Here is a 23,788-nt window from a genome sequence, read left to right as displayed (position 1 = left end):
GTGCCAGATTCAAACCTGAAGTGCTGGCACTGTAATAGATTTGAACATCAAGCTCATATTTCAATAATAACCATGGTTCTTCCCCCAGCCCATTCTAATGATCAGCCAACTGAACAAATGAAGGGGAAGTTTGCAGAAAATCCTATTAACTTTTGATTTAATTTGTGACTATATCCTTGCTGAGGAAGCACATTTTGCATTATTTCCTCTTCAAAAAATGTATTTCTCCCAATATGAATTGTTGATATTTTTGACAGATTTCTGCTCACTCAAGTTACAATCTGATTTTGTAGGATTTGCACATATTGGCAAAAAGATTAAGTTCATGCCCAATTCCAGATGGAGAAATTAATTTCCATGGGCTTTCTAACCCAGGTTTACTTTTTCACTCATCATGAGAGGTTGTGAGAAGTGTGGAAACAGACGTTCTCCTCACCAGATGGTTTTCTTTTTGGGTTATTTTTAAGTTCTCTTTCATAGATGTTGCAGTAAATATCATGCGGTGACACACAGGACTGACTACTTTTCAAGTACTGTACAATCTTTTCCTCCTTTTCTTAAAATATTGTTTCAAAATTGGAAGAATACACCACATATCAAATATGAATTTAATTTCTTAGATTTTTACAATTTCCAAGGTACAATTTCTTATGGGCAACTCTCAAATAAATCTTTTTTTAGAATGTTACAATAATTATGGTTCTTTCTCCCCAGCACATTGCTTACATTGTACAGTGAGCAATCCTCTGAGAAGATGTTTGTTATTTACAATAAAAACTGTAATGAATGCATCTTCCTCCTGAAACAACATTTCAACGATGCTTCAGGTAAACGAAAAAGTGCTAAAAGTTTCAGTATATCATAGGTATTTTCGTGTTTCACCTTCAAATTCTAAAATTCTGACAGATTCCAAAACCTCCCCAAAGCAGATAAAACTGTTTACTAACAAGAACCTGGATGGATTATCTTCCCATTTTGGCTTGTTATTAGTGGCGATCTCCTTTGTGAATTTTAGGGTGAAAGCATATTGTATACAAAATGGAATTTATAAAATAAAATTCAAATGTAACCATAAACATAATATGATGTATACACGGAATTAACAGAATAACAAAGAAATTAAAATTCAGTCAAATACATTTACTTCACTCCTGTATCAGAGTCTACGTTTGAAGGTTCAAGACCTCCCCATTCCATAATGAACCCAGCTACTTAAATTACACACCATGATAACAGTCCCTAGTCATGAAGCAGCGTAACTCAAGACATAACTCTCAGCATTCTGCGATATTGGCTTTTAACGCAATGCAAATCGTGCAGATTGCACATTAATGTAGAACCTTCTGATTTTTCTTACTGGAAAGCCATGTATAGTTTCTGAACTTTTTTTTAAAAAACAGTTTATCTGTAAATAATACAATCTTTGTGGAGCCAACAAATGAATTTCTGAGGGCAAAATAGGCTCGTTTGAAAGACCTCAGGACTCCTGTTTTCAATAAATGGTTCAAAATAATGAAATCTGGACTATGATCACATCATTCATTTAACATCTTTAGGTATTTTGTTCCTGTCTTGCTTTACCTCTGACATTATGTTTGCCTACCAGATAAAGAGAACAAACCAGCATCCAAGTGCTTTTCCCTGAAGGTCTTAATGCACCAATAAAAGAAAGGCCCTTGTGACTCCTGAATATTGGCTAGCTCGGCAGTCATTATTTTAGTCATGTGGGATTTGGTGGTTTGGCCAGCCAGGAACTGGAGAATTATGCACTTTACTTTGCTGATGCAACACCTTACCAATGTGCCAAGTTAATATTACCCCTTTAGGTAACCCCATATTGCTGTGAAGAGGAACAGAGGTTTAACAGGGGGGAGGAGGAGGGTAGAAGGGTTAAATACTGGTCAGTCTTTTGTCTGCAACTGAAAACTACAAATAAAATGAAATACTTTAGGATTTTTTCTAAAATGTTATACAGAAAATAAAATTGGTAATTAGAAAATTTTTAAAAACTTAAAAATCTGGTCTCCACAAAACACAAACGTTGTACTGAAAACTCTAACAATAATGCTAGTGGTACTGAATAGGTTTAAAGTTGAAATCTGACCACAGAAAATACTGTTAGCATTCTTTACCTCTTTGGAAACAGTATGAGAAAACGAGTACATCAAAAATTGCTGCCTCCGCTGGGGAGAATCTGTGGAAACAAATTTCCTACAGCAAGCCTTTTAATCCTCTTCTTGAAGCATTGCCTCGATTTCTTTCTCCCAAGCGTCACTGAGTTTTGCTTTTTCATTAACAATTTCAAATTCCTGGAGTTCTCTCTGCAGCTCCTTTTCCCACTCTGGAATGTCATCTGCTTGAAAAGGAAAAGTGAATAAACCATGACCACTTACAGCAAAAGATCAAATATAACCACAAATATGGCGATAATCAGGCCTAACGTTATGGAGCAGCTAGTTAATTTCCCATTTCCAATCATCATCCAGTATCTGCTCCGAGAAATAACCTGTGACCACGTTCCAGTCAAGATAAAACTGTGCACTACAATGAATGTGCAGGCTAATACAATTTTTTGCTCAAACAGTAAATGTTTTTGAGAAACACTTTCTTAGAATTCCTTAGTCTGTCTAAGCAATCAATTATGTTGAAATTAGCTGGTTCAAAGTGTCAAGATGGGACTATCTCTGCATTTGAAATTAAATGATTGCCGATTAACTTACTTCATCTAACTTTTAAATGCTCAGGCTGCTTATGGGAAATGAGCAGATCAATCTGACCTGCTTAAATAAGGAGGCTGTTGGTCAAGAATAAAATGAACATATTTTCACCTGGTGTTTAATAGGCATATTATTTTAAAAGTTTTTGACCTGTTGGAGACTATACAAGAGCTGTGACCTCTTAACTAATAACTCAGTCCTTCAATTTTGTGTGATAGGTAATATTTCATATTGCCTAGTACCAACATCTCACTGGAACATTTACAGAAAACCATTTCATCAAGCTAACCCACAGAAAATGAAAAATATAAACATTATTTATATTAGTTTCTTTCCTGCTATTATTTTTTTCTTTGGCTTGGCTTCGCGGACGAAGATTTATGGAGGGGGTAAAAAGTCCACGTCAGCTGCAGGTTCGTTTGTGGCTGACCAGTCCGATGCGGGACAGGCAGACACGATTGCAGCGGTTGCAAGGGAAAATTGGTTGGTTGGGGTTGGGTGTTGGGTTTTTCCTCCTTTGCCTTTTGTCAGTGAGGTGGGCTCTGCGGTCTTCTTCAAAGGAGGCTGCTGCCCGCCAAACTGTGAGGCGCCAAGATGCACGGTTTGAGGCGTTATCAGCCCACTGGCGGTGGTCAATGTGGCAGGCACCAAGAGATTTCTTTAGGCAGTCCTTGTACCTTTTCTTTGGTGCACCTCTGTCACGGTGGCCAGTGGAGAGCTCGCCATATAATACGATCTTGGGAAGGCGATGGTCCTCCATTCTGGAGACGTGACCCATCCAGCGCAGCTGGATCTTCAGCAGCGTGGACTCGATGCTGTCGACCTCTGCCATCTCGAGTACCTCGACGTTAGGGGTGTAAGACTTTTAAAACCATCACAGACTGGCAAAAGAAGATGTCTTGCACCGTCATTTTAAAAAAAAACTGTACTTTCCCCTGAACCCTTCACTATTTGACTTTTGCAACACTACTGCCAACGCCATCTTGCAGTATTATTACACTGCCTGTTTCCCCGAGTTAACTTGCCTTTTTGCATTATTTTGGTACAAGAATTTATTAACTTGGTCTTTTGTTTGAGCAAGGCACTCCTTGTCCATAATGTCAATAGAAGATATTCCAAAATACTAATTCAAAAATGAACCAGGATTGAATCTATTTTATCAATTTATCAGTGCCCTGGATCAACATTTATCCCTTAATTGGCAGCACTGAATACAGACATTTTCTGAAGATTGAGACAGTTTGCTGTGTCCAAATTTGACTGAAGTTTTTCTGACATTACAAACCATTTCCTGAAAGAGTTGTGAAGAGTTACGACTTGTATTTCTATAGCACCATTCAATGTTCCTTTCAGAATGTCCTGGTGTGTTTTTACAATCAAACTACAATTAGAATGCAGGAAACACGGAAACTGGTTAACAACATATTAGATAAGACATTAACTGCAGAATTAACATCAGTCAGGAAATCAGGATAACATCTCCGATCTGAAATAGTACACTGAGGAACCTCGTTCAAAGACATACCCTTTACAGTGCTTCATTCCCTTTGTGTTAAAGTGTGAGACTATAGATCTGTGTGCTAAATATTTGGAGAAGATTGGAACTAAGGTTTATTTATTTTATCCAATTTCTTTTAAAGGATTTACACTCTTTGAATTTAATTTAGACACAACACAGTGGCCATCCCTTTCTGCCCGTGAGTCTACACCCCCAATATATTTTGACAGGTGGGAGGAAACCGGAGTGCCTTACAGACAGCGCTGGATTCGAACCCCAGACACTGGCACTGTAATAGCGTTGCCCTAACCACTATGCTAACTGTGCCCCCCTGTGATATTCAACTGCATTCAAACATTTTATTGATGACCTCTACTTTACCCAAATTGTCTTCAAGGGAGGGTGGACTGAACAAAGGTCCTTCAACAATTCAAATGGCAACTTGGAAAATGGTGCATTTAGTAGAGGGTGGAGCCCAAGAAAAAAATTTGGGCATGACCTCAGAGGTACTGAAAATGGTGTGAGTAATTAATTACTTATATTTAGATTTAATTGGCAGTCTGAATTTAAGTGATAACTAAGCAAATAGAAAAATGCATTTAAAAATGAATAATTTGCCTATTATTTTTAAGGTATATTGCTTCCAGATTCTTAGTATGTACAGCTAATTGGAGAGGAGTTTCCATGAGGCGTTTCCCAACATATCCATTTTAAAATGTAATTAAACTCCAGAACTACGCTGAAGGAAACGAAATAGAACTCGTGCAACAATAGATGTAACTACAAATCTAAGAACTGCTAACTTGTGCTTTTAACAATTGGAAGAACACAATGAGAAAATACATTTGGAAAACTGAAACAAAATAGCACCGAGGAAATAATGTGTCCCACAGTTTAAATAGAATGAAACAAATTGTTAAGGGGTTAGTTAGCATGCAAAATAATGTGTTCCTGGAAGAGAAAATCTTTTTCTCTGCATTACAAAATATAGTGGAAGAAAATGCTCACCACAAGAAACTGTATTCTTGAAGCTGAACCATGGGACGGTTAAAAAACAGCCACAAAACCATCAGCAGCACATTAAGGACACTCTACCAGCGATAAATTAGAAAGTGGAGTTTGCTTGTGCCTCGGTATGCATTTGAAAAAAGCTTTGGTACAGTGTACAATAAATTTAAATTTTTATACAAATTACTTCTAAGAATTTTTTTTATCTTGGATAATTTTACTTGTTGATGGTGCCAGAGTCCCTTCAGCTCGAGTTCATTTTAGCCCTCAAGCTCCCATTTATGCTCTACACCAAGCTTTTAATATTCACTTTAGACATACAGCACAGTAACAGGCCATCTCGGCCCACAAGTCCATGCCGGGGTGTAGGTTAATTGGGCAGCACAGACTCGTGGGCCGAAATGGCCTGTTACCATGCTATATATCTAAATTAAGAAGGTTGGTCACCCCTTGCTCTGCTTAGTGCAGAGGAATCTAACAACTCCTCCTCTCCCAAGATTCTCACACGCACCTCACACAGGGGCAAATTACCACAGCCAATTCATTTACCACGGAGGAAGTAACTGAAGTGTCCGGAAGAAACCTTCATTCAAAGAAGGGACATACCAACACTGCACCTCGCCATGGATTAGGACTGAACCTTTGTATCTGGAGCTGCAAGGCAGCAACTCTGGCTGTGGGCCTTGCCCAAGTTCAAATAAGACTCAAACTTATTTTTTTGCCACACCTACCATCATTAGCAGGAGCCGGCTGACTGCCACTCATGTCCAATTGTTCCATGCCCCTCAAGTCATCTTCCTGGTTCAAGAACAAAGTATTAAACACATCACACACAAACTCATTAACAGTTGGGCTTATTGAAACCTCCTCAGAAGAGGGAACCTGTAAAAGAATAACTTTATTTGCAATAAAGAATAGGAACATACAGAAAGGTAATTCTGTTATGAAACACACCAGGGACTCCTCAAACTATGAGCTTACGGAAAGGATCTAATATGTTACCTCACACAAAACATTGCGCACAATCTAACAAGATCTCCCATTCAAGAAGTGAGTTGGGGAAAGGATTGTCATTTTGTTTTGGTGAGATACAGTTGGTGGGTCAGCAGGAGGATCCCTGATACTGGACCAAATGTACTCAGAATTTCTCTACTGATATTTGCATTTGCTGGGCATAAAATGAAGCTGCAGTAACATCTGGGCAGAGAGGGTAAAGAAAAAAATGATGCAAAAAGTGGTGATCAAGCAAAAGGAATAAAATAGTCACCATTTCTACACACACATCTTCTCGACTCTCACAGGATAGTCATTTAATTGGCATATGAACAACCAGTCTTTAAAGGCAGCTTGGGTCATTCAGATGGAAGAAGTACTGGGTCAGCGTGACCTTTTATATAAACAAGCCGGCATCCAGAAGAAAAAGGAGGCAGGACCTCTTACAGTCTTCAACTGTCCTGGACCAGACAGGCTCTAACCCCTTTGGACAGAAGCCATTGCAAAATGCAACTTTGTAAGTATCAGACATGGGGTGAAAATTACCCCCTCCTACCTTATACAGACAGGTAGGTGAAGCAGTTTTAATGTCGTTGTAAAAGGGGCGAGTGACTGCCCTGCTCCCATATTTTTTTTAATGAGCTCATTTTGCTGAGTATATCCTTGGCAGAAAGCACAACAGCTTACATAAGGCAGCTATTTAAATTATTTTATGAGCCTTGTGAGCCAAGACTCATGTTGCATATTTGTGAAAAAGAGTGCAAAAATGAATGAGGTTGAGGCAAATTTCAGATATATAATGTTGCCTCATTTCCTGGCATTTCCACCCACTCAAACATTTGGCATCTGTCCAACAGATGTTTCCTATCAAAATTATTATCCTTATTCCAGATGTTCAGCAACAAGACAAACATTGTATTGTGATCAATTGGAATGCTCAAACAGCCCAACTACATTTTAATTTGATTTGTTACTTTGAGATGAGTGAAAAATATTGCACAATTGGTCACTATCTTGTATCTTAAAGACATATCTGGGCCAAGGTCTCGGTAACGTCCTAGTAAATCTTCTCCACACTCTTTTGATCTTATTGCTATCTTTCCTATAGTTAGAAACTACTACTAACCAAAACTGCACACAATACTCTAAATTTGGCCTCACCATTGTCTTCTACAACTTCAGCATAACATTCCAGCTCCTATACTCAGTACTTTGATTTATAAAGGCCAAAATGCCAAAAGCTCCCTTTATAATCCTATCCACCTGTGATGCAACTTTAAGGAAATTATGTATCTGTAAACCCCACCTTACATGGCCTTGTATGTCCTTTCTTGGGTTGTCTTTTCTTTCAAAAATGCAACACCTCACATTTGTCTGCATTAAATTCCATCTGCCATTTTTTTAAAGCACATTTTTCCAATTGGCCCAGGTCCCTCTGCAAGCTTTGAAAACCTTCGCTGTCTACAACTGCAACACCTCCAATCTTAGTGTCAGCTGCAAACTTGCTGATCCAATTTACCACCTTATCATCTAGATCATTGATATAGATGACAAACAGGAATGTTCCCAGCACCGATCCCTGAGGCACACCACTAGTCACAAGCCTCCAGTCTGAGAAGCAATGAACAAGCATTGGGGATCCATCACTACTCTCTGGCTTCTACTAGTTTTATTCATATTGTCTAATAAAATAAAAATGAATTGGGAGGAAACATTGCTTCTTCTTCAACCATTTTTAAGACTTATTCCAACAATTTGCACCTTATGTTTTGAATTCATTTACTACACTGTTGGATTTGAAAATTTCATCCAGAAGCCAAGGACAAAGTTATTAGGTAATATTGGGAAAACTAGTTATAAATAGTTTTATAAATGTTTCACACTAAATGTTATTCTTTGACAAAGGTATCCATGGATAATTGGACCTGTTCTGTTGACAACATGGGCAAAATTAACAATTAAATCTGGACTTCATAACTTTTTCTGGAATCCCAAAATGTGTAAATATAGGACCTTTACTGTGATTGGAGCTGAGGTTTTTCCAACTCAAGGCTTTTCCAACTTAAGGCAAACAGAAATATAGATACAACGTAATATTATTCAGGTGAGGCAGGTAACCAGAGATCTTCTTGCTCTTTCATTTGACAAATAATCCATTCATCCGGTTCCATTAAAATACACTCTAAAGCAGCCATTCTCAATGGGGGCCCTATGCACCACCACACCCCCCCCCCCCCCCCCCAACCCTACCCCGGGGACCACAGCTCATTTAAGTGAAAGGCGTGTTCTTTTCACATCATGAAATTTTTTTTAAATAAATGATTTTATGTTGATGGTAAGGAAAATAATTTAAATATAAATGAGACATACAGCGCGAGCCCGTGCTCCCCAATACAAACCCCCTACGCTTTTGGAAGGTAGGCAGAAACCCACGCAGACAAGGGGAGAATGTACAAACTCCCGTGCCACCCAGATTATGGAGAAACAAAAACTTGACTGCTTCACAGGTAAGAGGACCCATAAACTTTAAGCAGAGTCCTGGAGGGGTGCCATAACCAAAGACGTCGAGAATGGCTGCTCTAAACTTATGAGCATAAAAATCACTATAAAATTTACCTCAACAGATCTTTTTTCCATAGGCATTGGGGACGTCTTTGGAAGTACTGCACCCAATACAAAGAAGGCAGACATTTAGAAAACTCATTGAAGTTTGAAGTATTTTAAAAGTTAGAATTTGTTAATTGACTTCCCATTCAAGGGGACAGAGTGCTGTTGGTTTGTGTGAAGGGTATTTCTAGATAGACCCGCACTTCCGACATGTGGCACAAAGATGCTACTCTTTTGCAATGCTGGACAATTCCATCAAAGTGCAAGAGTAATGTTCAACATACACTAGGTGTCATGAGTGCACTGTACAGCAAGCCAGCCATCATGTAAAATTTGCGTCGCCAGAGGTGCGTCGTGCCAAATTGTGCTACAATAAAGGTTTTCAGCGTTCAAATAAAATTTAGATTTAAAGACTGGTAGTGCACATTGCAGTCTTTTAAAAAAAAAGACTAAACTGTGCTGTAATGAAGGTTTTTAGCATTGAAATTAAATTTAACTAAAAAAAATGGTAGAGAGCAGTATTGTTTCAACTTAAGATACAAATCCCAGAGCACAATCCTATCGTAAGTCAGGGTCTACCTGTAGATGAAAAACCCTCGTAACATTGTGTTACATTGATTGAATTTTGGAGTACCTGTAGCTGGGGAGATGCTTGCCAAACTATCCAGTTCCTCTCTGCAGTCTTCAGGCTGTTCAGCGGCTATACCTGCAAGTTGTGCTGATTGTTTAATGAGAGATATTCGGTAAAAATAGTTCCTCCAGAACTGCTCTTCCTTGACACTGCAAAGAAAAAGAAAGTTAGTTTAAAATATTCTTATTGTGCACAGTTCTGGTCATCATACTGCTGAAGCCATCGAGGATGAAGAAATGATTCAAAGGGTTGTTGGCTGGATGAGAGGGCTTGTGCTTAATGGGAGACAGGATAAGCCAAGTTTTTACCTTGGAAAAAGGAAGCAGAGAGGTAACATCTTGGATAGGCAAGTATCTTTATATTTGCTGATAAAGTACACCTGTGACATCATGTGTCTTTACTACAATCGCTGCATCTGCAGACATTTGTTTCACTCCTCTGTCTTGGAACTGGAACAAGCTGCTACAGGAGGTGGTGGAGGTAGGACAGTCATATTTGAGAGGAATCTGGACAGGTGCTTGAATGAGTAGGATATAAAAGGATGTGCGATTAATGCAGGCAAGTGGGATCAGTACAGGTAGGTGTGGGGTGGACCCAGTGGGCTGAGGGGCCTGTTTCTATGCTGTTGAACTCCTTATGACCATGAAGACTCCAGAGACTTGAGGAGCCAACAAAAATGAATGAAGTTCCTCCAGCAGCTGTTTTTTCTCCACTCGAGACTCCATGTCAAGCGTTATTAACACATCACACACTATTTATTGTTTCATTTCTTCAGTTGGGAGATATTTAAGGCTATAAAATTCAACTAATGCTAATGGCAAAAAAAATCAATGCACTGAAGGAACTCAGCAGGTTGAGCAGCACAGTGGGAGAAAAAGAATTGTCAACGTTTTGGGTCAGAACCGTTCATCAAGACTGGAGGGATGATTAGATCTTAATAAAATATTTGCCAACTTCAAATTAAAAGAATTCAAGATGAAGAGTATTCAAATGAAAAATATACTACACTTTCAAATGTGATGACTACAGTACTCAGATAAAGTTAATTTACTCTGGACAAAACTGCTTGGGGAATGTTGGTTCTTAGAGGGAGAAACTACAAGTGTTTCTGTTCACTCACAGTTTAGGAACAAGCTCAAAACGCATTTTATTCAGTAGCTTGTCTTCTCGAAGCATCACAACTGCAACGGGTACCACGGTGTTGAAATCAAAATTAAATGGTACACCAGCAGGAGGGTCTCGCAGAAAGTTCCGACGATCCTGCAAAAGCAAAAAAGTGCGCTTAGATTCTTACAAGCCCAACCTTTTCGTTAAGCACAAAATTTCTACTGTCTCGCACTTTTAAAAAAATATTCTGCCTAGCTTGCACGATGAGTGAACACTTGCTCTCTGTTCTTCACTGATCTCTTTTACCTTTTCATTTTTATACCTTTTCATATTGCAATTTCAACCCTTTTGTCATTAAATCACCCCTGCTTTCCACCACTTGCCAGATTTCCCTTTACCCAAGTCTTAAACTTGCTTTCACTTTTACTTGTCCAACGTCTGATGGAGATCTTTAACCTGGAATGCTTTTCTATAGCTGTTGCCTGACACTGCAAATTTCTGTCATTTGATACTTATACAGTAAAACCCTTGCCATCTGGAATTCAAGTAACCGGCAAAAAATTTACAGAAATAGGTTAAAAACACAGAAATTTAAAATTGGCACGCCTCCCCATTAGTTCACCAATCACGCAGCATGCAATCTCAAGCAACCAGAAAATTCACTCTACCAAGACGTTGGCGCAGCCTAATTTGGAGTTCTGTGTGCAGTTCTGGTCGCCTAATTATAGGAAGGATATAAACAGAGTGGAGAGAGTGCAGAGAAGGTTTACCAGAATGTTACCTGGGTTTAAGCATCTAAAGTATAGGGAGAGATAGGTCAGATTAGGTCTTTATTCTTTGGAGCGTAGAAGGTTGAGAGGGGATTTGATAGAAGTATTTAAGATTATGAAAGGGATAGACAGAGTGGATGTGGATAGACTATTTCCGTTAAGAGGAGGAAAGATTAAAACAAGAGGACATGAGTTAAGAATTAAGGGGCAGAGGTTTAGAGGTAACATGAGGGGGAACTTCTTTACTCAGAGAGTGGTAGACGTGTGGAATGAGCTTCCGGGAGAAATAGTGGCGGCGGAGTCAATTTTATTATTTAAGAAAAGGTTGGACAGGTATATGGATGAGAAGAAGATGGAGGGTTATGGGCATTGTGCAGGGAGGTGGGACTAGAGAGGGGTGTTTGGTTCGGTGCGGACTAGAAGGGCCTAATGGCCTGTTTCCGTGCTGTAAATTGTTATGTTATGTTAATCTCCATGGGTTCCAGATACCAGGGGTATTACCGTGCTATTTTTGGTTCCTTGATACTACAGGTTGGTCCTCATAGGAATGCCTTTCTACAGTTTAAAAAAACTTTGGATGCTGCACCACCTGATGTGTTCTTCCAGCACTTTTGTACTAGTTCCCTAATATCTGTAGACTTCTTGTGTACCTCCACTGCATTCTCAATCTCTCTTCATACGACAAGTGCATTGTCTGAGGAATCAATCTAATGAATTGACTTTAGGATAAGGGAAGAAGTAAACTTGAAGGAAGAGATCAAAGTAATTCTAACTTACTTCAGATAAAGACAGTATTTGCTGTTTTACAGGTTCCTCCTTATTATAGCCAGCCCATGGTGGAAGTGCTGATGGTGGAAATAAAATTCTTAGTAGTTAAGAAGCAGCTTTATTATCCTTTTCTCTAAATTTTATTGATATACTAAATCACTGACAAGCACTCAATATTAGAATAGCATTTAACATTTTTAATAAATATCTATAAATGATACTGATCCGCAAGAGTGGGAAACTAAACTTGAGCAACTTATAACATTATGATATGCAGGATCATTTGTACAAATACCACTGAATAGTATTAAATAGTAGGCTGGTGGAAAACTCTCTAGTGAGTAAGTAGGGTCCTTTCTCCCTGATTACTGGAGCTCCCCACCCCAACACCCGAGTCTCAACCCTGGATCATCCCCAGCCAGCTCGAATCACACATGCACACCAGGGAGTCCAGTGTGCATGTGCAGTAGGAGGTCGAGGGGAGGGCTTGGAGTCGGTGTTGAAGAGCTTTGCTGAGGAGGGAGAGAGGGAAGGGGGGGCGGGGGCAGACGGAATGCCACTGAGCCTGAGGTCCTGCTCCCGCTCGGGAAGCTACTCTCCTTGATGACGTGGGACAAGGGATTCTTCTGACCGCTTGCGGCTAGGAGACAGTGGCATGCAGTTGGAGAGAAAAGTCAATAGGGGAAAGTAAAGAGGAGGGAGTTACATAAAACGAGGACAATTGTCATTCTAATTTTCATGTCGAATCAATTTTTTTTTCAACCTGTGAGGTCAGTTTGGCTCAAAACATTTTGGATAAATGAGGATTTCTGATTTGTTTCAAATATCCTCATTTATCCGAAATTCAGTAAGAAGTCACGGGAACACGACCCAGTCCTCATCGAGGGTTCAGTAGTGGAGAGGGTCGAGAACATCGCTGAGGATCTGTTCTGGAGCCTCCACATTGATGCAATAACAAAGAAGGCTTGCCATGGCGATACTTTGTGAGATGCCTGAGGAGATTTTGTATGTCACCAGACTCTCGTAAACTCTACAGGTGTACTGTGGAGAGCATTCTGGCTGGTTGCATCACTGCCTGGTATGGAGGCACCAACTCTTAGGACAAGAATAAACTCCAGAGAGTTGTTAACTCGGCATGTGACATTACAGGCACCAGACTTCACTCCATCGAGGTCATCTACATGAGGCAGTGTCTTAAAATGTAGCCTCTAAGACCCCCACCACCCTGGCCAAGCCCTCTTCACTCTGCTACTATTGGGGAAAAGATACAGGAGCCTAAAGATGAGCACTCAGCTGCATAAGGACAGCTTCTTCCCCGCTGCCATCAGATTCCTGAATAATCAATGAACCAAAGACACTGCCTTACTTTTCGGGCATTATTATTTTATTTTTTAAAATGTCATAAGATTATTATAATATGTATGTTTGCACGATGATGCTGCCACAAACCACCAAATTTCATGTTTTGTTCGTGACAATAAATCCTGATCACGATTTTCTTTAAAAAAAAAATCGATAAATGAAGATTTTGGAGAATCCAATTTTGGATAATCAGACTTGTACTGTATATCAAAGAAGGACAAGAGTTAGTTACCTCTGGTGATCTTGCTTAATATTTACCCCTTAACAAACATAACCAAAGCAACATCAATTTCCACATAATTGCTTTAAGAGCAATGCCATGGTTCTGACATTATTGCTAAAATACTTCAGATGTGTGTTTAATTTCTTATGAAACATAAAAGAGCTCTATAAACCAGTTTCCTGAAAAATTCTGCACCATCTTCATTGTCTTGATAAAATAAAGTGCCTAATCTTTGTTTCTGAGTTTACAATGGGCTTGTGCATAGAACTGGGTTAAAAACACAAACTATCTCAAAAGAAAATGTAGATTAATTACAGTTAGTCTGAGTTATATCAATCACAAAATAATTTTCTTAAATTAAACTTGAAACAGGTGGAATGTGGAGCACTACCTCATTCTGAAACCACACAAAAAAAAACACAGAACATAAGGGAATCATTAAACAGAATTAGATTCAGACACTTGAATGAATATTATTTTAAAACAAGTACCTGATTTCTTTGATTTTTGTTCCTTCATAAATTTTTCTTGTTCCTTATTGAAATTTCCAATAATTGTCTGCAATTGGCCAAAAAGAGAAGTATTAAACTGATTAAAATAACCTGATCTTCCAGAACCATATGCATTATGAGCTTTATTCACATCTATAAAAAATAAATTCTAAATGGCATTGACTGATAATGTTGCTAGCCCCACCGATAAATGTAAAACTGCTTCAACTGGTGGGGAGTAATACCAGCTGATAACATTCACATTTTGACCCCAGCCCAAAACATTACAGGATACCATTGACGTTATCATCAATTGAGGCAATCATTCCATGGAGCCAGGAGTCAAACATTTCAATCCAAATGGCAGTGCCTAACTCATTAACACTCTGAGCAGTGTTTAAAATTCAGCTTTTGGGAGGCCCACAGGGAACCAACTCTTTTGACAGCTGAACCAGTGCAGAAGAGGCCAGGTCCTCCAACTGCACATCTACCTACCTACAATATGCCCTAGTAAAACCAAATAGCTCATTTAGTAAAAGCACCGAATGATACCGAGCGATTAAGGCAGACTCAGGTTTAATCATTCATTCACACTGAGTTAATTTGACAAATTTAAATAAGAAGAAAAAAAATCTCAACAGAAAAACACAAGAACCACAGTTGCTGGAATCTTAACCAAACAATGAGAAGCTGGGGGTACTCAGAGAATTCATGGAGAGAAATGGTCAGTCAACATTTTGGAACCACTTCACCAGACACCTGCACAGTTAGTGGGTCTATGCTCGAAATACCAGTGACCAACCATCTGCATTTCCCTCAGCATCCACACTGTTAAATCTGTCCTTCACCTCTTGTACTGTCATTTTCAAGGAGGTTAGCAGGAAAATTGATGAAGGAAAGGCTCTGGATGTTATCAACATGGACTTTAGTAAGGCCTTTAACAAGGTCCCACACGGGAGGTTAGTCAGGAAGGTTCAAATACTTGGCATTCATGGTATTAAAATGGATTCAACAATGGCAAGGGAGAGAGAGTAAATATAGGTAGGCTTTTTCCATTGAGGGTAGGTGAGATACAGAGGAGGACATGGGTTAAGGGTGAAAGAGAAACACAAGGGGGAACTTCTTCACACAGAGTGGTGGGAGTTGGAACAAGCTGCCCACTGAAGTGACGAATGTAGGATCGATTTTATCATTTAAGAAAACTTTGGACAGGTACATGGATGGGAAAAATATGGAGGGCTCTGGACTGGGTGCAGATCAGTGGGACTAGACCAGTGGTTCTCATCCTTTTTCTTTTCACTCACATACCACTTTAACTAATCCCTATGCTATTGATGTTCTGTGACTAATAAGGGATTGCTTAAGGTGGTTTGGAAGTGGGAAGGTTGAGAATCACTGCTCTAGTCCCAATTGTTACTGAAATATTTTGTTTGAGAAAAATTGTCATTGCCCCATTTCCTTTGGAGTTATGAAACTGAACACATAACGAGTCAATTAGGTATGATTAAAACAGTGGTTTTCAAGCATTTTCTTTCCACCCACATATTCCCTTACTATCACAGACCACCTATGACATAGGGAATACTTAAAGTGGTATGTAAGTAGAAAGAGAAAGTTGAGAATCACTGGACTATTCAGAAAAATGGTTCAGCACAGACTAGAAGGGCCAAAGGGAGATGTTTCTGTGCTATAATGTTCTATGCATCATATTCCTCCTGTACCATGAACACTGATTTTTCTAATTTTAGGTAATCACCACCTCTATCCAGCTCCAGTTTCCATCTCTTCTTCACCTACTCTTCTTTCTTCCCCCTCCCTTCCCTCCCAGTAGTCTCTTGCTTGGTCTCTCCACTTTTCCCACCTTCTGCTCAAAATCCTCTCCCTTTTTAAGTCCTTCACAGCTTCTTCAATGTCCCACTTTCTTCCCCCCCCCCCCCACCCCCCAGAATCACCCCTTCCTAATTTAGTCTCCAATAAAGGGTCCAAGACCTGAAACATTAACTAACGACTTTTATTCATGGATACAATCCACTGAGTTGCTCTAGTCTTTTTGCCTCAAGAAAAAAGCTCACTTCAAGGAAAAAGAAGATATCTAAGTAAGGGCATCCCAATTATTATCCAGTCCAAATTACTTGATAGATGACTACTTGGCTAAAATATCAGAGCATCAGCACAGTTCATGAAGGTATACCACAGAGCATCAGCCATCACTGTAAACAAAAGTAGGGCTAGGTAAATGCTGGGATGATGAGGCATGAGAGAAATGAGAACCTTTTAACAAAATCTAAACATCATTCCTATTAACGTATGACATCAGCTCTTAATAGACGTTGGTTCTCAAAATGAAATCAATAAAAATGCTTCATTTATTCTAATATTTTAAAAATAACCAAGGTTATCATTTCCCAAACCTGAATCATTAGATTGAAATGCTCAAAAAATAAAATAACAGGTAAAGCGTACAATTGAAGTCTTCTTTTCTTTGGCTTGGCTTCGCGGACGAAGATTTATGGAGGGGGTAAATGTCTACGTCAGCTGCAGGCTCAAACAGGCTGGGGAAGAAGGGCATTCATATGCATGGATGTTCCCACCTGCTATTGTTATTCATATGGCTGACTCAGTCAATCAGCAAAAACGGCTGGAACTGTGTGGGTGGGGGTGGGGGTGGGGGGGGGGTGTTTCTTTGTAGCAGTCGGCTGCAAATGAATTATTTTCAGATTTTGTAGAAATGTGGAATTCAGCAGCTCCAGGTCAATGGTATGACATACAGAGGGAAACAATGTAAAAGCACAGTCCTACCTGAATAAAATCATTCAATTAAATTTCTAATTATCCTAACATAATTATAACATATTAACTAGAATAAATAGTGTTTCTTGTGGCTATTCAGCATGTAAATGCATCAACTATTGCAGTTGTTAGATACAAGAACCCTATAATTTTTTAATGTCGTAAGATGGTTATAATATGTACGTTTACACTATGATGCAGCCTCACAACACTGGATTTCATGACTTGTTCATGACAATGGCTTGCAGGATTGCAATGCTAATTTTTTTAGGGGCCGGAGCTCACCAAAAACAGTGACAAAATGGTGCCAGAACGGCGCTCCAGCAGCACTGCATCCCTGCTGGCTTGTGTCTCAGTTTAGCAGAATTGACTCACCACAAAAGTCAAAGCTCAACAGATGGTCTCTGCATACTTTGGGGGAGGGGAAATGATGGCATTGGATTAATGTAAAACACAAAAGTCTGCAAACATCCTGGTTGAAGTAAAAACATATTAATCTGATGCAAAAACACAACGCTGGAGAAACTCAGCAGGTCAAGCAGTGTACTTTATGCAGTAAAGATACATAATCAACATTTCGGGCTTGAGCCCTTCATCAAAGTATGAGCAAAATGTAGGCAGGAGCTTATCCCTTGCTCATACCTTGATGAAGGGCTCAAGCCCGAAATGTTGATTATGTATCTTTACTGCATAAAGTACACTGTTTGACCTGCTGAGTTTCTCCAGCGTTGTGTTTTTGCATCAGATTAATATTTTCCTTGATTGATTTCTAAAGAGCTCACCCAGAAACACACAGCAAGCACCATGAGACTACTGAAATCAATTTATCAGGTGCAAACATTTCAGAAGCATTTTCTTCCAAATTGTCTTATTTCTCAAAATACTGACAATGAGGGCTATGGATATATTTTATTGCTCTTGTTCAAAAATACCTGTGATGATATCAAATGGGTAGCCCAGTGGTTCTCAACCATTTTCTTTCCACTCATGTACCACTTTAACTTTTTCCTATGCCATAGGTATTCTGTGATTGGTAAGGGATTGCTTAAGGTGGTCAGTGGTTGGAAAGAAAAAGGTTGAAAACCACTGTTTTAATCATACTTCATTGACTAGTTATAGGCACGGTTTCATAACTCCAAAGGAAATGGGGCAATGACAATTTTTCTCAAGCAAAATATTTCAGTAACAATTGGATCTAGAACAGTAATTCTCAACCTTCCCTTCAGCAATTCCTTACTAATCACAGAGCACCGATAGCATTGGGATTAGTTAAAGTGGTATGTGAGTGGAAAAAGTTTGAGGACTACTGCTGTAACCTTGTCTAACTGTGCCTTACTCAAGCCACGTTAGTGCCCATGTTAGAAGTTCAATCTCATCATTTCAAGGCTTTTAATGTTTAACTACCATACGTTGGTTTTGTTATTCTTTTAATTTCTGGTTATTTCTTAACCTCTGTAAACAAATTAAATTCCAGTACTATTAATGGCCTTGGAGCTGATTTTACCAAGCAAACATTTCTTACTAGGTAAAGTAAATGGAGAATTAGCAAACACTAGCTTTATAACTCAGTGGAAAAATCCAACTTAAAGCTCATAACCTTGTTCTAACAGATATTTTCTGGCAATACTGTAGTTGTTCGAACCATATCAAGGAGATTGCCTATTTTATGTTCCTCCACAGTTTTCTTAATTGTTTGCGCAGTTTCTCGCATTGAATCTGATATTTTCTTTGTAGCAGATGTAGCAACATTACGCAGATAACCTGTAAACAAAAATACACACACATTAAATATACAAGGTTTTGCCCAACATTTTTAGTTTTAAGTTGTTAACTTGTATTGAAACAGCTTTTAACTTGACAGTGTCCCCTGCTACTCCACAGGAGTATTATCAAACACCTTTCACATCAAGCCAGTTGACACATCAGGAGGAGCAGTCAAAACAATGAGAGATTATAAAAAAATCTTAAGGAAAGAGAGTGGTAATGAAGGGAAATCAAAAGGGAAGGGAAACTGGTGAGTTTAAAACAGCTTACAATGTTAGGGCAACTAAATGTAATCAGGGTTTAGGATTGGAGAAGTGCTGATATCTCTGCAGGTTATAGGGCTGGAGAATGCAATAAAACATCCTTTAATTAAAAGGCATATATTTTTCTACTACATTTATTGGTTTCTGAAACAAAAAAAGTTTTTTTAATTGAAACATTTCTTACAGTAAAGCAGCATGAAAACTAATGAGACTATTACAAGGTATTTCATACTTGAACTCCATCCCAAGGAAGTAAAACATAAAAGTCTGCAGGCATCGTGGTTGAAGTAAAAACACAATGCTGGAGAAACTCAACAGGTCAAACCTTATAAGTGCATAATCAATGTTTTGGGCTTGAGCCCTTGTGATAGTACAGATCTATCACCAATGTATATAGTTACAGTATCTAGACTGTGCTTACAGCGATTGGCTGAGAGCTTAGCCACGCCTACTGTCTGGGCCTTAAAGGGTTGTGTCCCCAGCCAGGTCGGATCATTCCAGACTGGTCAGCCACCTGTGAAGAGCTCCTGTCTTTTGCTAATAAAAGCCTTGGTTTGGATCAACAAGTCTGATTCTTTCGACGAGCTCTACAGCCCTTCATCAACGTACAAGCAAAATGGAGGCAATTGCCATGTACTTTATCAGCAAAGATAGATATATAACTGAGGTGCCTACCTCCATTTTGCTCACAACTTGATGAAGGGCTCAAGCCCGAAATGTTGGTTATGTATCTTTACCGTTGCTATATGAAGTACATAGCACCTGCCTATATTTTGTTCATACCTTGATGAAGGACCCGAAGTGTTGGTTGCGCACATTTGATAGCTAGAGAACTGGTTTGATCTTCTGAGTTTCTCCAGTATTATTTTTAGTGAACTCCATCCCATTTGGTTTGTGATACTATCCCCTCTCACCCACAAGTTCCTACTTTGTCCCATTAACAGTAATAGAGTCCATGCCGATTTGTTACTGAGTCGAGATTTCAATGGATCATGGCAACAGCATTTATTTTGACTTTTCTCCCACTCCTAGCACGTGTTGAATAACTGCATTGATGTAATTTGCAACAAATCTTGCATCAGTGCAGATTTCCTGTCAATTATCCCATTAAAAATAAGTGAATGTTTGTAATTGAAATTGCCCAAGTAAACATAACCCACTGTAATTACATTTCTTCAGAGGGGTTTTGTACCACCTGAAGGTAAAATGTAATTTATAGCATGGTAAGTTTTCACATGCAGTTTTCATTATAAAGATGTGAACTTAGGAATTTATCTTAAGTCAGGGCAGAATATGACATTTAAATGGAGAGGAAATACTGGTCCAATTACTCTTACCCACTTCATTTGATTACTGCACTTAGTCTTGACAACTCATGTGGCCTGACACAGAAGATACATTTATATGCCTGGAGGTTCGAGGGCTGGAACAGCAACTTTTTATTTGAAGCGGACTGTACCATGAGCAAACCATAGAATTAAGTGAACTTGGTATTTATGCAGCTTTCAGATAGAGCACACCATACTCTGGGGCAAAATATAGGAAACATAATAGATCACCAATCACAAAGATGATAAGTAATCAAAACTCACAAATTTAGGACACAGGCAGGAGAGTTTAGAACTACCTCAGGTTTGTGGAGCATTGAACATCACTGGTTAGAAATATTCAATTTTTTCAGCAGAAAATTAGTTGAGATGGACACTTTAGAGGTGAACATCTCTTGATGCTATTATAATGGCAACAGAATTATTCTGGTCAATATTTATCCATTCAATCACACTTGATAAAGGACACAGAGGACGTAGAAGGGATTCACTAGAAAGGTACCAGAAATGAAGGATTAGCTGGGAGAAGTGTGAATTAGAGATTTTGAGATTTGTTTGAAATTTACAGTGTGGAGAAGCCATTTGATCACCATGTCACACTGACGTATGAACTGTATTGATCCAACTCCCAAGCACTTGCCTGTAGTTTTCAATGCTGAGGTGGAAAGTGTTCATCCAGACACCTCTTAAATGCTGTTAACAATTGTTTCCATCACTCTCTCCAGCAGTGCATTCTAGGTACTCTCTTCAAGTGAAAAAGGTCCCTTTCAGATACCATCTAAACCAGCAGTTCTCAACCTTTTTCTTTCCACTCACATGTCACTTTAAGTAATCCCTATGCCATAAGTGCTCTGTGATTAGTAAGGGATTGCTTAAGGTGGTATGTGAATGGGAAGGGAAGGTTGAGAATCACTGCTCCAGTCCCAATTATTACTGAAATATTTTGCTTGAGAAAAATTGTCATTGCCCCATTTCCTTTGGAGTTATGAAACCATGCACATAACAAGTCAATTAGGTACAATTAAAACAGTGGTTTTCAAACCTTTTTCTTTCCACCCGCATACCACCTTAAGCAATCCCTTACCAATCACTGAGCACCAATTAAGTGGTATGAGTGGAAAGAAAAAGGTTGAGAACCACTGATAACCTTTGCCTTCTTATACCTTTGCCTTAAATCTATGTTCCATCATTTTATTCACATCTAGTAAGGGGGAAAATTCCTCCTGTCTACCCTAGATAAATCTGTTCTAAACTGCATCCTCCCCATATCTAGTTTCTCCAGTGAGAAACTAAAATTATCCTAATGTCCTTTGCAGAATTTCTGGCCCTATCGGTCTTTCCTGTAGCATGACCAGGAACTGGACACAGTACTCCAATTGTCCAAAACTTCATAAAGTTAGAGAATAATCTTCCTGCTCATATACTCAATGCCCTGACTAATCCCAATATGCATTTGAAACTACATTAGCTACCAACACTGCCACTTTCAAGGATCTTTGAGCTTGTGCATCACCGTCCATCTGTTCCACAATGCTCCCTAGAATACTGAAATTTGTGGCACATGCCCTACAATACATCATCTCACGTTCATGAGGATTAAATTCCATCTGCTTCCATTCTTTCAAAAATCCCTCCAATCACTGTGATTGCAGCTTTGATTGAAAACTTCTTACTGTTTTAAGTGGTGGTGTGTGGCATTGTCAGCAGGTAGCCTTGGCGTCTCACACGTTCAATTTAGATCTCTGGTGCTGTGTGCACTTTGCATTCTCCGCACATGGGCTTTCTCCAGGTGCTCCCACCTCCTCTTGCTCAAAAAATACATTGTGATTGGTGGGTTAATTCAATATTGAAAATTACTAATTTGGGAGGGTGGTAGGAAAATCAGGAGCAAGTGGATTGTAATGAAAGAAAATTTATAAGGAATTGGATTGCTCAGAGAGCCACCACAGGGTTAATGGATGAACAGACCCTTAAGTATTCAGTAAATATCCAGCAAGACTTTCTGAAATGGATACTCAATGGAAGAGAAAAAGCAGGACCACAGAGAAATGGGGTTGAATGCATTCTTCCAAAGAGACTGAATATCCCCATCCTGTGCCATAATTCCCACCAACATTAAATACACATTGCCTCCCATATTTCTTCCATTACTACAGTAACCATATTTGGAAATATTCCTAGCGATTAAAGTTCTGCTGCTACTCCTAAAGAAGTGTGTACAATTCTGGACTCCTCACTCACTTAAGGATAAACTGGCTTTGGAGGCAGTACGTAGGAAGTACAACAGGTTAATTTCAGAAATGTAGTGGGTGTTTATGAGATTTAGTCTGGGACTGTACTCATTGGCTTGCAAATAATGAGGGGGGGGTCCTCAAAAATATAAATTTTTTGAAGAGATAAAAGCATGGAGATTGCTTCTTCTGGCAAGTGAGACTAAAATGAGCAGATTTAAGATAGTGACTGGTAAAAACAATGCTAAATAAAACTCTTCAGGTCAAGCAGCATACTTTATGTAGCAAAGAAAAAGATACATAACCAACATTTCAGACTCCAAGGTATGAGCAAAATGTAGGCAGGTGTCCGGATCATACCTTGAGTCCAAAGTGCTGGTTACGCACCTTTATCTTCAGATTCCAGATTTATTGTCAGAGTACATACACCACAGACAACAAATGGCAAGGTACTCTTCATCCACACTTGGAAGGAGGTGAGAGTGACCTTGAGTCAGTTTGAGGAGACATCAATTTAACGGTACCCTATACCGTGCCAGAACCTGCTATTCTCGGATCGCCCTCCAATGACTACCAGAGGTGGTCGATCACGGCCGACAGAGGCCAAGAGACAGCCATGACTTCACCTCGAAACCCGAGTTTCTGTTTTCCTGCGGGAAAAAGGAACCTCCTCCCATTATCATACCCAATTAACATCTTTTGTTGGTCTGGACTCTTTCCTCCAGTCAGCAATGTCCCTACACTGCGATTTCCTGGGTTTTTTTTTGACTCATTCTGCTTGTTCTTTGAAGGGCTCAGGCCCAAAATAGTTGAAATCTATCCCCCCTCCCCTCCCCCCCCCCCTCCCCTCCCCTCCCCCCTCCTCCCCCCCCACTTCCGCCCAAGGGCCTCGCTGCTTGCTTGCACACTCACTGGCCACGCCGCCAGCCTGTTCCAGGACGGGCTCGGGCTCGGCCTCCAGGCCCGCCGACACCACCTCCTCTGGCGGCGACTCGCCCTTCGGTTCCAGCAGCACGCCCTTCTCCTCCGGGCAGCCCGGCCCGGCCGCCTCACCCGGCCACGACAGCCACCCGCGAAACATTGCCGCCGGCGTCCGCCAGGCCGGGGTCACATGATCCCGGCTCGGGGATCACATGATCCGGGCCGCTCTCGCAAAACCTTCTGGAATCTGGAGTTCGCGCCTCACTCTAATCTCCTGACACAGACAATTTAAAGCTACCTTGTAATTACGAGGCGT

At 39.7% G+C, this 23,788-nt stretch overlaps 1 protein-coding gene across 2 annotated transcripts; it reads right to left on the bottom strand.

The window, feature by feature from the left end:
* Positions 1–594: 594 nt before the first annotated feature.
* LOC138741306 (synapse-associated protein 1-like) lies at positions 595–23,731 on the bottom strand. Of its 2 annotated transcripts, none has more exons than XM_069895163.1 (9): positions 23,464–23,731; positions 18,608–18,726; positions 14,176–14,242; positions 12,109–12,176; positions 10,575–10,714; positions 9,458–9,603; positions 8,833–8,879; positions 5,955–6,021; positions 595–2,356 (listed from the first exon to the last, which is right to left on the bottom strand). In XM_069895163.1, the coding sequence occupies exons 1-9, from the start codon at positions 23,630–23,632 to the stop codon at positions 2,226–2,228; spliced, it is 954 nt and encodes a 317-aa protein (XP_069751264.1). In that variant the 5' UTR covers positions 23,633–23,731; the 3' UTR covers positions 595–2,225. The 2 variants fall into 2 exon arrangements, with proteins under 2 accessions (XP_069751264.1, XP_069751265.1); XM_069895164.1 differs by having other exon boundaries at positions 595–2,353; positions 23,464–23,708.
* Between the last annotated feature and the right edge of the window lie 57 nt (positions 23,732–23,788).

This window comes from Narcine bancroftii, chromosome 8 (assembly GCF_036971445.1).
Source record: "Narcine bancroftii isolate sNarBan1 chromosome 8, sNarBan1.hap1, whole genome shotgun sequence".
In the NCBI taxonomy this organism is placed as follows: Eukaryota; Metazoa; Chordata; class Chondrichthyes; order Torpediniformes; family Narcinidae; genus Narcine; species Narcine bancroftii.
Note: the sequence above shows the minus strand (reverse complement) of the source record. Positions and strands in the feature narration are given on the sequence as shown.

Excerpts from the sequence above, each read along its gene's own strand:
- LOC138741306 (XM_069895163.1), bottom strand. The coding sequence starts at position 23,632 with ATGTTTCGCGGGTGGCTGTCGTGGCCGGGTGAGGCGGCCGGGCCGGGC. Across the intron at positions 10,715-12,108 it reads AAATACTGTCTTTATCTGAA|GATCGTCGGAACTTTCTGCG; the intron begins GTAAGTTAGAAT and ends TTGCTTTTGCAG. Across the intron at positions 6,022-8,832 it reads TGGAAAAAAGATCTGTTGAG|GAAGATGACTTGAGGGGCAT; the intron begins GTAAATTTTATA and ends TTCTTGAACCAG.